The sequence below is a fragment of the Amblyomma americanum genome, chromosome 7 (genome assembly GCF_052857255.1).
Source record: "Amblyomma americanum isolate KBUSLIRL-KWMA chromosome 7, ASM5285725v1, whole genome shotgun sequence".
Taxonomy (NCBI): Eukaryota; Metazoa; Arthropoda; class Arachnida; order Ixodida; family Ixodidae; genus Amblyomma; species Amblyomma americanum.
This window is the reverse complement of record NC_135503.1, coordinates 49,318,545-49,335,002: the sequence shown is the minus strand read 5'-3', so window position 1 is coordinate 49,335,002 and position 16,458 is coordinate 49,318,545. Positions and strand designations below refer to the sequence as shown.

Sequence of the window (16,458 nt, the reverse complement as noted above, 5' to 3'; positions counted from 1 at the left end):
AAACACTTCGTGTTTCATGCAATACAAGTGAGTTTAAGCGAAAAACTTAGTCAAAGTTGGGGTGGAATTTGGCTTTGGCACAAGCGCATCTCAGCCAAGCAACATAGCTCTTTTCTTTTGTTATAAACTTTTGTTTTTATAGCACGTTGAAAATGTGTGATAGGCGCCAATATTTTCGTCTTCGTGTCGTTGTGGTAAATACGCGCGTTTCAGGTGCCACACCTCCTTTATAGTTTAGTGACTGTTTCGGTGTGCGGACGTGAGCGCTTGCCGCCACTTGTTACGATGGCGTCCCCCTTGAAACTCCTCGTGTGCGGAGACGTCAAGGGCCAGTTTGACAAACTCTTCGATCGCGTGTCCACCGTCAACAAAAAGAACGGACCTTTCGAGATGCTGCTTTGTGTGGGCGACTTCTTCGGACCCGACACTTCGCGATGGTTGGAGTACAAACTAAGCAATCGCAAGGTACCGCTGCAGACCTATGCCGTGGGCGTCACTCCGGACTCGTTTTCGGAGTCGGATCTCGCCGACAACGTCGTGCACTTAGGTTCCCGAGGCATGTTCACCGGCGCTTCGGGACTCAAGATTGCCTACTTCTGTGGAAACGAGGCCAACAGTGAGAAACCTTTGCAAGGCGAGTTTGCCAAAAAGCATGCTCTGGAATTTCTGTCCCCAGTCGCCGAGAGCACGAGCCACAAGGGCGTAGATCTGTTCATTACTTCCCAGTGGCCGAAGAATGTCAGCAGATATGCCCACACTGCGTCCGCGGAAGAGGACAAGGGCTCGGACATCATCTCACTTCTCGCCTACTTTTTGCGGCCCCGGTATCACTTCACATCCTCCGGCGACTGCTATTACGAGAGGACGCCGTACAGAAACCACAAGGTACTCCGTGAACAAGCTCGCCACGCCACACGATTCATTTCACTGGCCTCTGTCGGCAACTCGGCGAAGGCAAAGTGGTTGTACGCGTTCTCTATTGTGCCTATGTCGGACCTGCCGAATGCAGAACTCGTGAAGCAGCCAACCGACGTAACTGAGTGCCCCTACGAGTTCACGGAGGCGGACTTGAAGGACACGTCGTCCAAGTCGCAACAGTTTTTCTACGATCTCACGCCAGCCGCGGAGAAGAGCAAGAAACGAAATCCCGGTGACGCCGGCGAGCAGAAACGCAAGAAGCGCCCTCCACCGGCCCCTAAAGGTCCCTGCTGGTTCTGTCTAGCGAGCCCTGAGGTGGAGAAGCACCTTGTCATCAGCGTTGGCGACACTTGTTACCTGGCACTGGCCAAGGGCGCGCTCACACCTGACCATGTGTTGATCCTGCCAATTGGTCATCATCAGAGCACCGTAGAACTGGACGAAGAAACCCTCGAGGACGTGATCAAATTCAAGGAAAGCCTTAAACAGCTCTTCAAGGCTAAAGGAAAGCGACCTGTCTACTTTGAAAGAAACTACAAGAGTTCCCACCTCCAGATTCAGGTTGTGCCTGTGCCCGAGTCACTGATGCCGGGTCTTCAGTCGGTGCTGGTTGACTACGGTCAGTCAGTTGGCGTCGACCTCGATGAAATTCCCCGTAACTCGAACCTGCGCCAGATTGTGGACCCTGGACGACCGTACTTCTATATGGAATTTGACGACACTAAATTGCTGCACAGGATTAACAGAAACTTCCCTCTTCAGTTTGGGAGGGAAGTGCTTGCCTGTGAGGAAGTTCTCAATGTGCCTGACAAAGCAGACTGGAAGGACTGCAAACTGTCTCAGGAGGAGGAAGTGTCAATGGTGGCTCAATTTAGAAAACAGTTTGAACCTTATGACTTCACATTGTAATGCACTGTACATCTTGCAGATACACACCAGTGAAGTGTTATTACATTACATGTTCTGTTCAAAAACCTTCAATGCAGACATATGTATATACTTCATAGTAGCCTTTAAATCCAGTCTAAAGATAACGGTACTAGCTGCCTAGATGACATTTCAGAATCTTCTGTGCTGACCTGATTCTTCACTCCTCACAGTATGTCAACTGAATTTGGCACTGAGTCATGATTGCATGCAGCTTTTCATCATGCTGCCACGGCTACATTTTCTATTTTCTTCTCCTGGTGTGCTTTGGAGAGAGCAACTGCAAAATAAATGAACTCAAGCACAGTCCAGTTTTTTAAAGCTTTCATCTTTGTATTGTGTCAGAGGTCAGAGGTTTGGGATTCAACCCACAGGCATATATTCTGATGAAATATTTGCATGTTGGCCGTACACAGCAAAATGCTTTACCTCTGACAAATGCAGTACTTCAGGGGGCTTGGGGAGGAAGAATACATCCAAAATAACAAGAAAGCCATATATCATGGAATTGAAACCATGATTAAGATTAGGCAAGCTTATATTAAGCAAGGTTTTCAAAACTTGCCTGAAAACTGGCCTGAAAAACCTGACAGTGCATCGTCACCACACGACACTTGGCTAGCTGGGCAAGGCAATCTTTAATCCGTCTTCTCGGATGAGTCGCTGCAGTAGCACGTAACCACAAGGTAAAACTTCCGCTGCCCAACTGGTTTTGAAGAAATACAGTCCACGCACCAAGTATTGGAAACAAGATTTTGGGCTAGTAGGTTGAACAAGCTGAAGTATGCAATGCAAGAAATCTGAGGAAAAGGAAGTGAGATCATCACAGCCCCTCATAATATTGTGTTGTCACTTTCTCAGCTGAGTTCATTTGCTTACTTGCCTTTTTCCCTGCTGAGGGAAAGTGTACAAGAAAAATGGCAAGTGCTCACTACATCTTTTTCACCTATTTAAAACCTGATTTGAAACTCTGACTCTCAAAACATAAGGTCTGTTACATGGGTACACAAAAATATGCCATCAAGGCAGAATTCTTTTTAGCGCAACACACAAAGGGGACAGGACAGCCCCTGTCCTGTCCCGTTCAAGTGTGTCCCCTAAAGGCTTTCTGTCTTGAAAACATGAACTAGCCCTCAAACAAACGCTGCAAAAATATGCCGTGACATGTGACAAAGAATGTCAGCATTGCTTTTTAAGCAAATGGCTTCCCAGTAAATCAGATTTGCATAACGCTTGGGTTGTGTTTGCAAATCTCATTGTGGCCGCAAATGCTTGTTACTCAGGAGGTCACTTCGGTTAACTTTAACTAACTCCAAAGACCAGCATGCTATCTCGACAATGTATGGCTCTGGTTCGAAGCACTGAAGATCTTCAGTGCACCAGTTGATGGCTCTCGATAATATGCTTAATGGCTCTCAGATTTTCAAGCTGTCTGGCGTTTAGAATATTTTTCAGAAAAAAGAATTGTTTGGTATCCGAATGATTCAAAAAAGAAAATTGACATTTTTCTGCTAGTTGCATAGAGCAAGAACGTAAGATGCATGATACTATGTGTAACTCAAATTTGTAAAGACATGTAAACAACTGTGCCATTTTTTTCAACCTCTGCTACTGCCATAGAGTTTCAGATAAGCTATCAGAGAAAATACTTGGACAAGTGCCCGGGCTTAAGGCGACAGCATAACCTCTGTACCGTTCTTGCCAAAAGTACCTAAGCAACGGGCTTTGTTTCTGTCATGTAGAGGAGCATTTATGGCAGCCTTTAAGCTCAGAACCTGTGAAAGCCAAGGAGAGCCCTTGTCATCGCCCTTCGAGGTTTGGTCTTTAGGGGTGCCGTAATAAGGGCTCCAATATATGGTCGAGAAGCAAACCTGGTTACTTTTCGCAGAGATGGTACTTGTTGGGGACACATGATACAGCCTTATGTGCACGATACACGTGCACACAAAGCTATAAAGTTGCCCTCTGATACTTTTGTAACAACTGCAATATTAGATGAAGTAGACAAATCATTGCATTTCCATGACGGAAGTTGCCGCATTTTTTAAAAGACGCGCCAATTTACATGTTGCGCCGCCTTCCGGCAACCGCTGAAACGCTAGTCGGGAGAAGGGCAGAAAGGGCAAAAAAAGCCGCGCGGGCACGCGCTTCCGCATCAACCCCAGTAGAGTAGGCAGAATTCATCTGGCGGCGGGATGGCGTCAGATCGTTGTGGGAGGTTGTTTTTGATCGCTCTTTCCTGCATAGGCAGCCTACAACTTATTACCTGCGCAGAGGAAGGATGCCGTTCGTATGGCGGCGGTCAAGTTTACCCCCAAGAATACACGAAATCTTCGGCCCACAACCTCCACTGGAGCAAAACTCAAAGTGGGTACTTCGTGACGTGTAACGTGCCGGCGTTCGCTTCGGCGTTCGAAAACGTGCGCGTGCTCTTTTTGTGGTGCGCGATGATCATTCCTCGCGAACCTCCTTGCGGATAAGGTCGTGTCATTCTATTGTCTTAAATATGCATCTCCAACCTCTCACCGGAGGACACAGCTACGCCCGGGGTGATTTTTCTCCACTTTTAACATAGTTTTTTTAAGGGAGCTGAGGGTTGCACGATCGAAATCATTTATCACTTGTGACGCGTCGCATGTGGAACATCGCCTGTGTAGTCGGTGTCGGGACCGCATGTTCTGATGAATTCGTTTTTTGTCGTTGCAGTCTCGAAACCGGCCCCTGATTTCTCAGGAACTGCCATCGTGAATGGAGAGTTTAAGGAGCTCAAACTCTCCGACTTCAAGGGAAAGTACCTGGTGTTCTTCTTTTACCCGTTGGACTTGTGAGTACTGCCTACCGTGCATCTTCCACGTCGATCTGAATCGTGGAACTGGTCAATTCTGAAAGGTCAGGTTTTGCATTTCTTCGGTTGAGCAGCGATCCTCTGTTCTGTTTCAGCACATTCGTGTGCCCGACGGAGATCATAGCGTTCAGCGACCGCATTCAGGAGTTCAAGGCGCTGAACGCAGAAGTTGTGGCGTGTTCTGTTGACTCACCTTTCACTCATCTTGCATGGTACGTGGCACGACTTGAATGATTGATTGCACGATTGATGACTTGATTTTGTTTTTCTGAACCATGATTGCAACACCAGTTGCGTTTCGCTACATCACTATAAACTTGTAAACTACGGCCACTTGAGATACAGCATATTATAATGTGTTACGTTGCGAAGGAGGAATTTTTTTTTTTCCAGAAAACCTGATTTTTTTTTTTCCAGAAAACCTCTATGGAGATAGTGTGACGTTTAACCTCCCAAAGGTGCACTTGAGCTAAGGGGGACATAGTGAAAGGCCCCAGACTGTTTCAGCCTCCAGGGGTTCTGTTATGTGCACTTGCATTGCTAAAGCACACGAGTGTTTGTGCATTCACCTCGATCGAGGTGCAGCTGGGATTCAATTCTGTCTCAGCAGCTAAAAGCCGTAGCCACTGTGGCAGGTTTTCCGAGGAGATGAAGCATTGAGAGAAAATGGAACACGACATAGAATTGCATCGAGATTGCATGCATCCATCGGCTTTAAGTTCACATTTTGTTGGCTGTGCAGGATCAACACACCTAGAAAACAAGGTGGTCTTGGACCGATCAAGATTCCACTGCTCTCTGATCTTACTCACCAGATCTCAAAAGACTATGGTGTCTACCTGGAAGATCTTGGTCACACACTGAGGTCAGTGTTCAGAATGCAATTCTTTGGCATTCTTGCATTGTGTGCAATCTTTTTAGCGTGTGTGTTTCAAACACTTCGTTATATTTCAGAGGACTGTTCATCATTGACGACAAAGGCAACCTTCGCCAGATCACAATGAATGACTTGCCGGTCGGCCGATCTGTGGATGAGACTCTACGCTTGGTGCAGGCTTTTCAGTACACTGATAAGCATGGCGAAGTCTGCCCTGCAGGCTGGAAGCCTGGGGGAGACACGGTATGGATGCTTGCTTTTTGTCAATCTTTACACTAGACATCATTGACAAGAGAGTCTGATATTGCGAGATACCACAGTGACATGCCATTTGTCAGTGCTAGAAAGTGAAAACTGGATATGCCAATAGCCCTTGTAAGCAAGGAAAGCATGAAAAATTGCATTATTCGTAGCCATATCATGGGAGTAGTTTCATACCTCTGGCCTCTGTATGATGAGGTTCGAACTGGGAGAAGAAAGGCTGCGATGCATACAGTGTCTCTAATCGACAGAAAAAAGGTGGCGGGGGAGCGTTCGACACAAGCAAAGTCAGTTCAGAAGTGAAAGTGGACTATTTTGCCCATCGGGCCAAGACCTCTTTGACATCATGTTAATACCAGGGAGAGGTTTATGTAACTGTGGTGGTGGCTGTCTGCTGTCATGTTTTTGTGGGTGTTTGTGTGCACAAATGTGCAACTTGGGTTTGAGAATGGTTGCTGGCAACACTCCTAGCATTCCACACAGAACATTGTCAAAGTTAGCAGGCAAGTGGCTTCATTTTGTCAGAGACAAGTGTAGTGATGCGGCTATTCGCAGCATAGTGGTGAGAAAGGAAACTGAACAAAGGCATGCAGAGGACATTACCTTGAGTTCTGAGCTATAAATAGAAAGCCAGCTCCTTTCATATTGGGCATGCTTCCCTTGGAAAAATAGTGTTACCATTGGCAGGGCTTATAGTACTTGCAAAAGGCCAGAATATTGGAAGGTTTAAAAGGGTAGCAAATTAATTGTTTGAGAAGTGCGGTATGTCTTGTTACATTACACTTCACTCACTAAATTTTGTTCAGTTGATTACAGCTCTCTTATGCATGAAATATGACGAGCACACAGATAGGCTTTTTGAGTTTGCATAAAAGACTGGATTCCAAGGGAAGGGACGTGTAGCAGGGGGTGGCAGAAAGTTAGGTGCATGGCTGAGATTAAGAAGTTTTGGGGATAGGGTGGTCGCACCCGGCACAGGACAGGGTTAATTGGAGAGATTTGGCAGAGGCTCTTGTCCTGCAGTGGGCGTAGTCAGGCTGCTGCTGCTGTTGAAGATGATGTAAAGACTGCATTTTGATTGTGAGAAACCTATCTGCACAAGGAAAACATACTTCCCTGGGAACTCTCGCTCAAGTGCATGCATTTATTTTTTTTCTCTTGCAGATCATTCCTACCCCAGCAGACAAGCTGAAGTACTTCAGCAAAATGGGTGATGCGTGAAACGTCTCATGCTTCAAGCACTTGATACAGCTCACAGGGCATCCAAACTCATACAAAAATAACTGCAGCACAAAACCATCGCAACTTCAAATGTTCCCATGGTGATTTTGTTTCCAAGTGACTGTCCCCTGGTCAACATTTATGCCTGCCTAGTCTGTTTTTGTTGAAGTGCTCGAAGCACCATAAACAACAGTTTTTCTTCCTACACTGATCAATTTTTTTTTCATCATTAAAGAGTTCTTTGTGCCAACATTGTTGTCAAATGAATTTTTGTGGCTTGAAGATTTGCATGGTCTAGCCTTGCAAGGCAGTAGCAAGACGAGATCAAACATAGAAATTGTTACCCATGAATATAAGTTGCATGCACATATATGGCCATTGAAAGGATCAGGTGCCCTTAAAGGAAGACCCCAAAATGTTACTGTTTGGCCTTGACAGCAGTTGCATTGCTCTTCTCGTGGGAAAAGCATCTATGAAGGCCACACTGCGGTGGCACCAAAGGCAAGGCTTGTGCTAGCACTTATTTTTTCATTACAGTTTGCAGTGGCTAACGCAATGCAGTATGCACTAGACTTGAACACAAGGCTGCATGGCATGCAGACATAGGAGGCGGCACGCGCTGAGGTGATTGCACATTGTAAAGGTTAACCTACTGGCTACAAAAAAAATGCAGCATCGAGAAACGATGTAGAACAGACGCTTGCAATCATTATCAAGCCTATTTCCCTCGTCCATATTTTCTGGCTTAACTACCTTACTTCAGTGATAAACAGTGTTCTAGGTAAACAATATATACTTTAAACCGCAGGTGGTAGGTATACCATGCTTCCTTTGCAAGCAGTGGAAGCACTGTTGCATGTATTAAGAATTCAAGCATGACTATGACCATAGTAGCTTGACAGTTGTAGAGGTGAGCACAATATCAGGTTTGACACCTAGCTATAGTAACTGCAATTGATTTCGATGGAAGCAAAATTCAAGATGTTCATGTGTTTCAGCACTCGCAGCCCCAGGTGGCTGAAGCCACGCAGAGCCCTTTTTTGGGGCGTCCCTCTTTGCCTGCAGCTTAGGTGTGTGGTGTGAAAATAGTGTTTACCTTAGCTTTTTTTTGTAAACTGGGGGTTGTAACAAACCAAAGCAATGCAGACTATAAAGACGTCATAATGAATGACACAGTATTAATTTAAACCACCTGGGGTTCTTAACACGCTCTGACATCGCACAGCACACCTTTAGCATTTTGCCTTTGTCAAAAAACTGTCGCCATGACTGGGATGCTGCGTACCGAAGGACCCGGATTTCATCACGGCTTAGTTTCTTTTGTAATGAGACTTGGAACACTGACAATGTTTCTTTTGTATGAACAAATGTATGACATGGCTGTAGGATACAGCACAAAGCTGAAACAGCAAGAGACCAACGATGCCAAAGAAAGGTATTGTATTGACCAAAATATGTTGGCAGGTGTAACAAGATTGTAGATGTGGGCAATGCGTGGACACTAAGACGTGGGCACCCTGTACTTTCTGATCTGCCCATCTCTGCAGGCAGTGAAGAATGAGTCTCCATCAAATGCAACGCGATAAACAGGCTCACAGTCTGGACCAGTGAGACAGAAGGACTCCGCCCCCTCCAAGGCTTCGAAGCTGCAAGACCCGTCGGCTGTAAAAAACAAAAACGAGCTTGCATTGCATCTTTCGCTGGAGCAAGCTATAATGCACACCATGGCATGCTGTGCTCACGAGACACACTACCTTGAACTGCTTTACAATAGTCAAGTAGAACCAAAGGCTCACTTGCAACAAAGAAGTAACACTTTATAATGGCGCACACGAGAAAAAAAAAGCTTATTAAAGCTATGCACTGAACCTCACCAACAGCAGAATGTGAATAATTCAGAAAGAGTCGCAGTTCTGTTACATGCCCAGCATCATGAAAGCCAGATGCTGCTCGGGGAGCCCCCGTATGAAGGTGTCTTGGCACAAAACCCATATCTAGCATTACTTCGGCAAAGCACAGCTCGGGAAATGATGTACAACTGAATGATGCGGCTTTTAGATGCTGAGAAATGTTGCAAGTGATACCAGCTCATAAGCCACGACAGAAGCAGCTATCTCTCACCTCTTCCAACCATGTAACCGTGCTTGTAAGGCAGCATGCACAGGACTGGAGACGAAGAATTCGTCCAGGAAACTGAAGGTTCCCTGTTGGTAAGAATGCGACAAAATCAAGATTCAGAAGGGTATATGCTTGGGCTTGTTGGTTCATAACTTTAAAATCAGGATTGTTGTAAAGAAAAATTCATGTACTCTGTTTCTTACAAAGGAGCTCCTCTGTCCAAGTGCAAGTTACTACAAATCAAAAGTGTGATTAGAATGAGCACTCAGTTTCATTTTTAAGTAAAGTCACCACAACGTAAAAAGTGCCAAGAATTGCAGAGTGCTTAATTTCAGATTAACAAATGGCTAGCAAGGTCACAACAACCTACCTTGTCTGCCTTACGTCAATCAAGGATACGTTGCCATCCTGTGTGCCAAACAGAAAGCGGTTTTGTCCAAGGAAGCAACAGCAGTTTATGGCTGATGGATGCTTGAGCTCAAACACCTGAACAAAAGAATAAACAGACATGAAAGTGATCTCTTACAGCAGCCATACTTAGAGCCAGCAAGACTAATGCTTCTTCAAAACCTTGGCTCTTGTGATAGCCAAATACTTCAAGATGGCATGGGAAGCAGAACGATTTATGCTTCTTTTATTTGGCCAAACTCGTTACAAAATATGACTTGGAATTAGTTGGCCGTGTGCTATACAATGAAGTGCCCCCCCTTAAACATTGCCCCAATGTTGTTAATACATTAATAGCACAGGCAAGAGATACAGGCATGCTAATTATACACACTGCGGCCTCCACCATGCATGTGAAAGAAAGCAAGAAGGCAGGCACATCTAAGCATGCTTGGAGAAGCATTTATCCCAGCGCTGAATGCAAACACACAAATGAAATTGGAGATAATGTGCTGTGAAAATGGACACACACTAAGAAATAATACTGAAACAGCTCTGTAATGTGTCTGGATTTTATGGCAAAGTGTGGACTTCTTAGATATGTGGAAAATGTAGTCTTCACCTAGTGTTCTTGCTTATTCCAGTGAATGTGAGAAAAACCATTGTAATGCTCTTCACTGCTCAGGTCTAATCTGTCATCATTTATCATAATGGCTGAAGCCTAAAATATGATTCAAGGACAACCATTCAAATGTGCTTCGTAATTTCTAGTGCCTAAATGTTCCTGAACAGTAAAAATCAAAGGTGAAAAAATAAGTAACTGCAGTTAAAAGCTGTACTTGCCATTTTGCCTACTTATTCCTTTTATTTATTTATTTTATGTGACATAATATAGAATACAGGGCTTGAAATAATCTTGTCGGTCCTTTCCTACCTATCTTTCAATCCTTTGCCATCCTCCATATGGCTTCTGTAGCATGAATGAGGAAGGCATTTTTAGCACCACAATAAACTATGCTACCACTGAACGGTTCACTCATACAGAAAAGGTAGTAATGACATTCAGAAATGCACTGTTAAAAAGAGGAAGACAAAAAAAAAATGAAGCACTGCCTGTAGACTTATCACACAGCCTGAACACTGAGGCCGCCACTCATGCTATACCAGGCATACACGACCATGCCTTCCAGCATGCTAGCATTGCCGAGGGGAGAGAAAAAGCCTCAGAAACAAAAGCAATGACAGTATTTGAAAAAAGTACTTCAGGGTTGCTTGAAATTGCTTTTTCTATACACGCAGGCTATGTTTGTATAGCTCACTCAAATGAAGATAGAAGTGGTTGTCACTGAGCCAGAGGATTGTGCCCTCACCTTCTTCCTCGCGTGCACAGCAACACCTTGCAGTATTCCTGCTTCAGTTCCCACAACTAGAAGCTTTCCTTCTGTCGCCACTTCTCTCTCATCTGGAAAGTGAGAAACCAACCTCTCCTAAAACAGACCCTGCTGTGAATAATTCCACTGAAGCAAAACTGCCTGTACGATGGCAGGAAAGTATGAAGACTGATAAAAGAACCAAAATCTGCTCTCTGTACATTTTTTTGCCTCGGGGAACCCCGACAGATTTCAAAAGGTGCTGAAAAACCCTGCGTGCATTGGCTCTGGTTCTTTCTGCATAATATGCATTAAAAAAAAAAAAAACATGCATGCACATGGCCTATCAAAAAATGCCCAAGTTCAATTCATAATTACTGCCTGTGAAGTGAAACAGTCTGCTGTGAGCAGTTACAGTAGGATTAGTCTAAAAATAATGTGGATTGAGGCATGCATGTAGTTAGGTAAGCACTCAAGAGCCCAGGGTCTCTCGGAACCCCTTTTAGACTTGAGCGAAACACATGCAGCCAACAGCTGGTGGCCAAAATCATAACTAAACTATTCCTGTGCACTTTCGGCATCTCTTGCATAGCCAGCTTTCACCTCAAAGCATTAATATATTTAAAAATAGAAGTTGGCCCATACCAACAGATCACTGAATTCTAATGACAAAGGTGCTACCTTCACCAAAACCAGAGCTTCAAAACCATCCACTTCAAAATTAAGTCCTATTCGGTGTAGATGCCACACGTTTGAATCGAGTGACGGAAAATCATAAATTTGGCTTTTGTTGCTAGGAGACATCAACACACCCAGAATGAGCCATAGAATCAATTTTTACAAAGGAAAAGAAATTGAATGAAGTTGTCATCAGTGTTCGTTTAAATATAACTAAACAGAGCTCAAAGGTCACTTTTACTACTGGTCCTATAACAATGCACTATGCAGGAAGCCTGCATGCAGGAAACCTTTACAAGTGCTGCTTCTTGATGCGACATTAGCAAGACAGTAATGCTGCCTGCGTGCCATGTGAAGCAATAGTAAGCTTAGGGGGCAGAGCATTGCAGCTTACTGGCTGGTTCCTCTCGGTTGCCCAGGCCAATGCTTGTGGGTCCAAGGGCGCAGCAGTTAATACAGTCAGCCTTGATCTCAGTGACAGTGCCCAAGGATGCAGACTGGCCACAATCCCACAGTCTGGCGGTACCATCCTTGCTGACAGAGATGACGTTGCGGCCTTTCTCCACTATGCAGGTGTCATTAATGGCTGCAGGATGAGAACAGACAGAGAGATAGAAAAAAAAAGCCTAAAATGCAAAACTGATGTCTTATATAATCTAGATATGCTTTCAATCACATAAGTGAGTCAGCAAGATTTGGCCTCAGAGAGAAATGAGGCTTCAAAGCGCAAGCAGGAGTACAAAACACAGCCTGTAATGTTCAGCATAAATGTATTATCGTAGCCTTGAAACTAAACTGCTTCAATGTGTGAATGACACAAACACAACAGATATGATGTAACAATAAAGTGATACGAAACACATAAACAGTCACATCAGAAGTGACACAAACACACGTGTGTGTGTGTGCATACATTTGTTGTGTATTGTATGTGTAAAGATTTTACCACTGCTTAAAGAGCCACTTAAACAGAAAAACACAGGTAGAAAATGGGAGCTGAGGTAGAAATGCTCCACAAATGATAAGCACTTCTTTTGTTAATAACAAAGATCACAACATGAATAACATACATGGCTTCGCAACAAAGTCACATTATATATGCACATCTGATACCGTAAGTTTACTGAACCTGACTTTGGAGAAGAAATAATTTCCTTGTGTGCAGGGTGTATTGCTTGAAGTTGAAATTTATGGTGCACCAATTAATTTGCTCACTCAGAACTGGGATGCATTCGAGTATTCCACACTGCGTCTGACGACTGACACCGATGGGATTAAGCTTTTTTGCTAATACTGAGCTCTATATCTATATACTTTACAATGTGGCTACACTGTAAACTTCAGATATCTCATGCTCCTTCTGCATGCACAGAAATTTCGGTACTGCACATAATAAATAATTCGCTGCTTTCGAAAACGTCCTTTGCACTGTTAGCAATCAGCCCACTACCTCAAGATCAGGATTAAAGTGCTCAGCACAAGGAAGGCCTTGAGGTCGCAGCAGCTCAAACCAGAGAAAGACGCACCATACCCGCGGAATGGCCCTTCAGCGTGACGGGGCACTTTCCCGTTTCAGCAGACCAAATCTTGAGCTGCATGTCGGCACCTCCCGAGAGGATCACCACGCCAGAAGGGAAGAAGCGACAGGTGTACACGTCCCAAACGTGCCCCTCCAGGTCCCTCTGCATCAGAACCAAGCAAATGATCAAGCACAATTGGATGCTGAAATTCAGTGGAAAATGAGAAGCAGAACAAAAACCAGAACATGCAATGATTATCGCAAGGAAACCGAAGCACAAATGACAGGACTTAGACAAACATGCAGCTGATCATATGCTGTCCTGCGCGTGTATACCAGGTGTTTCAGGGATGGTGATCACTAATTTTAAAAATAGGGTTTTTGAGATTAAGAGAAGCTTTTTGCGGTATAATAATACCAGTGTTGGCGGACGTCAAAAAACAGGCAAGTCATGTTGACTAGTAAAGTTATTAACTAAATCATAATAGTTAACTTTTAACTATTACTGACAGGCACCTGACTGCAGTTAAGAGATCTGTACCTGGTCGTAAGTAATAGCCATGTCACCCTTTAGAGTTAAGAAAACGAGATTACCCTCACCGCTGTGGCTCAACAAAATTTGGCTACATAGTGCCAAAATACATTCACTTTTGAAAAGCATGCGGGTAAAGAAACCCCTCCAGTGCAAGTAACTACTCGAAATAGCCAAATTTTGTCGAGCCACAGCGTAAATGATTTAACACTACTACTACTAGTTAACATATGATTTGCCTGCTTTTGACATCCACCAACACTAGCATTACAATGCTGAAAAAGCTTCTCTTTGCCTCAAAAACCTTATTTTTTAAAAATTAGAGATCAGCTTCCCTGAAACACCTGGTGTATACAAGACAGTGCGTTCCCAAAATGTCACCGTGTGAACTAGCCCAACTCTCTCCACTGTAACATGCAAAAGTTATTTCCTCTGTGAGTGAATCAGATCACACTGTGACTAAAGTGTTAGCTATGTATACTGGTAGTGTCTTCACAGCTTGTCAGACAACATACTGCCGCAATTATCATTCATCTCAGTGCCTGTTTAACTCTCTTAAATGCTCATGACGAGCTCGCCTCACATTTGGTCACAATTTCTCTTTATGATGAGTACATGTCTTAAGATGTCACTTGTACAAAGAAAGTCGACAGGAGTGGTTGTTCTCTTCTTAACAGATCGCACCAGAGGTTAGCAATAAAACAAATGTAACAGAAGAGCTGAACAATCCTAAACTTTCTGCTCTCTCCCAGGGCGAAGAATGCACAGAAGTAACTTGTCACAATGCAAGCAAATTTCAAAGATTACACAGCTCTTTAATGCATTTATATATCCTAACTTGTGAAATTCGAGTGGTGTCCTCATTACAACCAAACTTCTTTTCCCTGAAACTATGCTAACACAAGAGAAAACCATTTCATTAGACCTAAATGCATAGCTGCAATAATGCAGCCACTGCATCTTTCTGCACAATGCCATTAATGTGAAAAAGAAGAAAGCCACAGGGACAAAGAAATGGCAGCTTCAGCAATACCTGTCTCTTCAATCAGGCTGGCAATACTTAAAAGATAAATGAACCCATGCAATGAAGGCTCAAAGACTGCCTCATTGGAAGTATTCAACAGCTATTAACACATTTGTATCAAGCTCCCCCTATCCTCACACTCAGCTCTCTCTCCAAAAAAAAAAAAAAGGTTGAGTCTTTAACATGCAGTTGTCAATCCATAAATTTAAATTCAGGTTATTATTAACCGAGGGCCAGAAATACGGGTTGGGTTATAAAACCCAAAAATGAAGGACACTATCAGTATAATTTATGTGCATGCATTTAAAGAAGCCTTGTGACAGTCAACCTCACCCTGACTTCTCCTGTTCGTGAGTCCCACACACGTACTTCACTGGTGCCACTGGCGGAAACTCCCAGGTGACCAGAGGTAACATCAAGACATGCCACCTGTGGTTCAAGCAAAGAACGGGCAACCGCAACTGTTTTCACATACTGGCACATCGAATTTCCTGAACTTGCATGAAGCAGCGAAACCACGCATCATGCAGTTTACAAAAAGAAATCTTACACTTTTGCTGTGAATGTTGCCAAATGCTGTTGTTGGGGCCATGAAGCATGTCTGACAGTTTGGGTCAGTGTGAGAAATACTAATGGAGCTCTGAAAAAAATATACATGCAACATTCTTTACACACTAGAAGGGATAAGAGAAAGCAAGTGTAATGTGGGCAGGTTGTCGCTTAACAGGCTGATGAGCACGATACCGAAGCACATCCCGGTAAGTACAATTGGCCCAATTGGAAACCAAATAAAACCAATTGAATTTCAATCGGTACTATTGCTGGTTTTTGGACGTTCCGATTGTTTTTTCTGCTAGGTGTTCTTGGAGTTTTTACTGCGCACCTTGCTATATAGTAACTAGTAGAACTGGCTTATGAAACAATTTTCACTTGACTGATCCAGCCATAGTTCCAGCTTAAACCAGCTGATACCAGCTAGAATCAGTTGGGAATCGTTCCATAAACTAGTTTGGCCATGCATTATCACATCGAGCATGTTCGTCAAGAACAAGCTAGGCATCTTTCTTCGCGTTTTTTTATTAGTAGTTTCGACTGCAAAATACTCTCCTTGACTCGCCTGTACGCTTCAAGCACATGTAGAAGTACTTACTTTCGTCATTCCAGTCACTTTAAACCTGTCCGAGGTGGACACTGTGGGAGTTCCATCAGGACTGCAACCGGTGCGTTTAAGCTTGCCGTGAATTCCGGGTTGGCCTAAAAGGTCATTACGAACTAGGTTCACGGCTAGGTTTGCATAGAGAGTGCACACAGAACTGTTTACGTACTACTTACCGCGAGATTTGCAAGTCACCCAGGCGTCACCATTTGTTTCCCTGTTAAAAAAGAGGTACCCATAATAAGCACAGCACTAGTCATAGCTTCTGAGCATGCCACAGGGAACGTTTGCTAAGTGTAACGCGCACATGACATGTTTAACTGTGGCAGCGCATCACGAAAGAATGTATCTCACCAAAAATGTGAAGTTATCAAGTTACTCACCTTAATGCCTCGTTCCAGTTGCACTGAATGCTTAAAACTGGCTTTTCAATATGCGTCACTTGCATAATCAAACTTTTTTCTAGGCGATTTAGAACCCAGTATGACTGTAGAATTCCAGATCACCACACAGAGCCCACGAAACCAACCAAACTTGCACTGGTGTCGAATGCGACCGCGTACTTACAATCGCGTCATCGATTCCATTAGTGAGCACATTTTCGTATCTGAAAAAAGGACAACAT

At 43.9% G+C, this 16,458-nt stretch overlaps 3 protein-coding genes across 4 annotated transcripts; 2 read left to right on the top strand and 1 right to left on the bottom strand.

Moving 5' to 3' along the window:
* Positions 1 to 130: 130 nt before the first annotated feature.
* LOC144099073 (CWF19-like protein 1) lies at positions 131 to 2,156 on the top strand. The gene has a single exon (XM_077632155.1). The coding sequence runs from the start codon at positions 286 to 288 to the stop codon at positions 1,825 to 1,827; it is 1,542 nt and encodes a 513-aa protein (XP_077488281.1). The 5' UTR covers positions 131 to 285; the 3' UTR covers positions 1,828 to 2,156.
* Positions 2,157 to 3,970: 1,814 nt separating this feature from the next.
* Positions 3,971 to 7,299, top strand: LOC144099072 (peroxiredoxin-4-like). 2 transcript variants are annotated; one of them, XM_077632153.1, is made up of 6 exons: positions 3,971 to 4,212; positions 4,552 to 4,669; positions 4,786 to 4,902; positions 5,433 to 5,555; positions 5,645 to 5,810; positions 6,993 to 7,299. In XM_077632153.1, exons 1-6 carry the CDS (start codon positions 4,041 to 4,043, stop codon positions 7,047 to 7,049), a joined length of 753 nt encoding a protein of 250 aa, XP_077488279.1. In that variant the 5' UTR covers positions 3,971 to 4,040; the 3' UTR covers positions 7,050 to 7,299. The 2 variants fall into 2 exon arrangements, with proteins under 2 accessions (XP_077488279.1, XP_077488280.1); XM_077632154.1 differs by lacking the exon at positions 3,971 to 4,212 and adding an exon at positions 4,275 to 4,394 and having other exon boundaries at positions 6,993 to 7,182.
* A 1,173-nt stretch (positions 7,300 to 8,472) lies between these two features.
* On the bottom strand, positions 8,473 to 16,424 carry LOC144099070 (proteasomal ATPase-associated factor 1-like). The gene is made up of 11 exons (XM_077632151.1): positions 16,217 to 16,424; positions 16,010 to 16,050; positions 15,828 to 15,931; positions 15,228 to 15,317; positions 15,011 to 15,106; positions 13,134 to 13,284; positions 11,997 to 12,188; positions 10,925 to 11,016; positions 9,538 to 9,653; positions 9,171 to 9,253; positions 8,473 to 8,711 (listed from the first exon to the last, which is right to left on the bottom strand). The coding sequence occupies exons 1-11, from the start codon at positions 16,279 to 16,281 to the stop codon at positions 8,551 to 8,553; spliced, it is 1,191 nt and encodes a 396-aa protein (XP_077488277.1). The 5' UTR covers positions 16,282 to 16,424; the 3' UTR covers positions 8,473 to 8,550.
* Positions 16,425 to 16,458: the final 34 nt, after the last annotated feature.

Coding starts and splice junctions, on each gene's coding strand:
- LOC144099070 (XM_077632151.1), bottom strand. CDS start 16,281: ATGCAAGTGACGCATATTGAAAAGCCAGTTTTAAGCATTCAGTGCAAC. Junction 13,285..15,010: donor CACGAACAGGAGAAGTCAGG/GTGAGGTTGACT, acceptor GTTCTGATGCAG/AGGGACCTGGAGGGGCACGT. Junction 11,017..11,996: donor CAACCGAGAGGAACCAGCCA/GTAAGCTGCAAT, acceptor CTCACTTTCCAG/ATGAGAGAGAAGTGGCGACA.
- LOC144099073 (XM_077632155.1), top strand. CDS start 286: ATGGCGTCCCCCTTGAAACTCCTCGTGTGCGGAGACGTCAAGGGCCAG.
- LOC144099072 (XM_077632153.1), top strand. CDS start 4,041: ATGGCGTCAGATCGTTGTGGGAGGTTGTTTTTGATCGCTCTTTCCTGC. Junction 4,670..4,785: donor TTCTTTTACCCGTTGGACTT/GTGAGTACTGCC, acceptor GTTCTGTTTCAG/CACATTCGTGTGCCCGACGG. Junction 4,903..5,432: donor CCTTTCACTCATCTTGCATG/GTACGTGGCACG, acceptor TTGGCTGTGCAG/GATCAACACACCTAGAAAAC.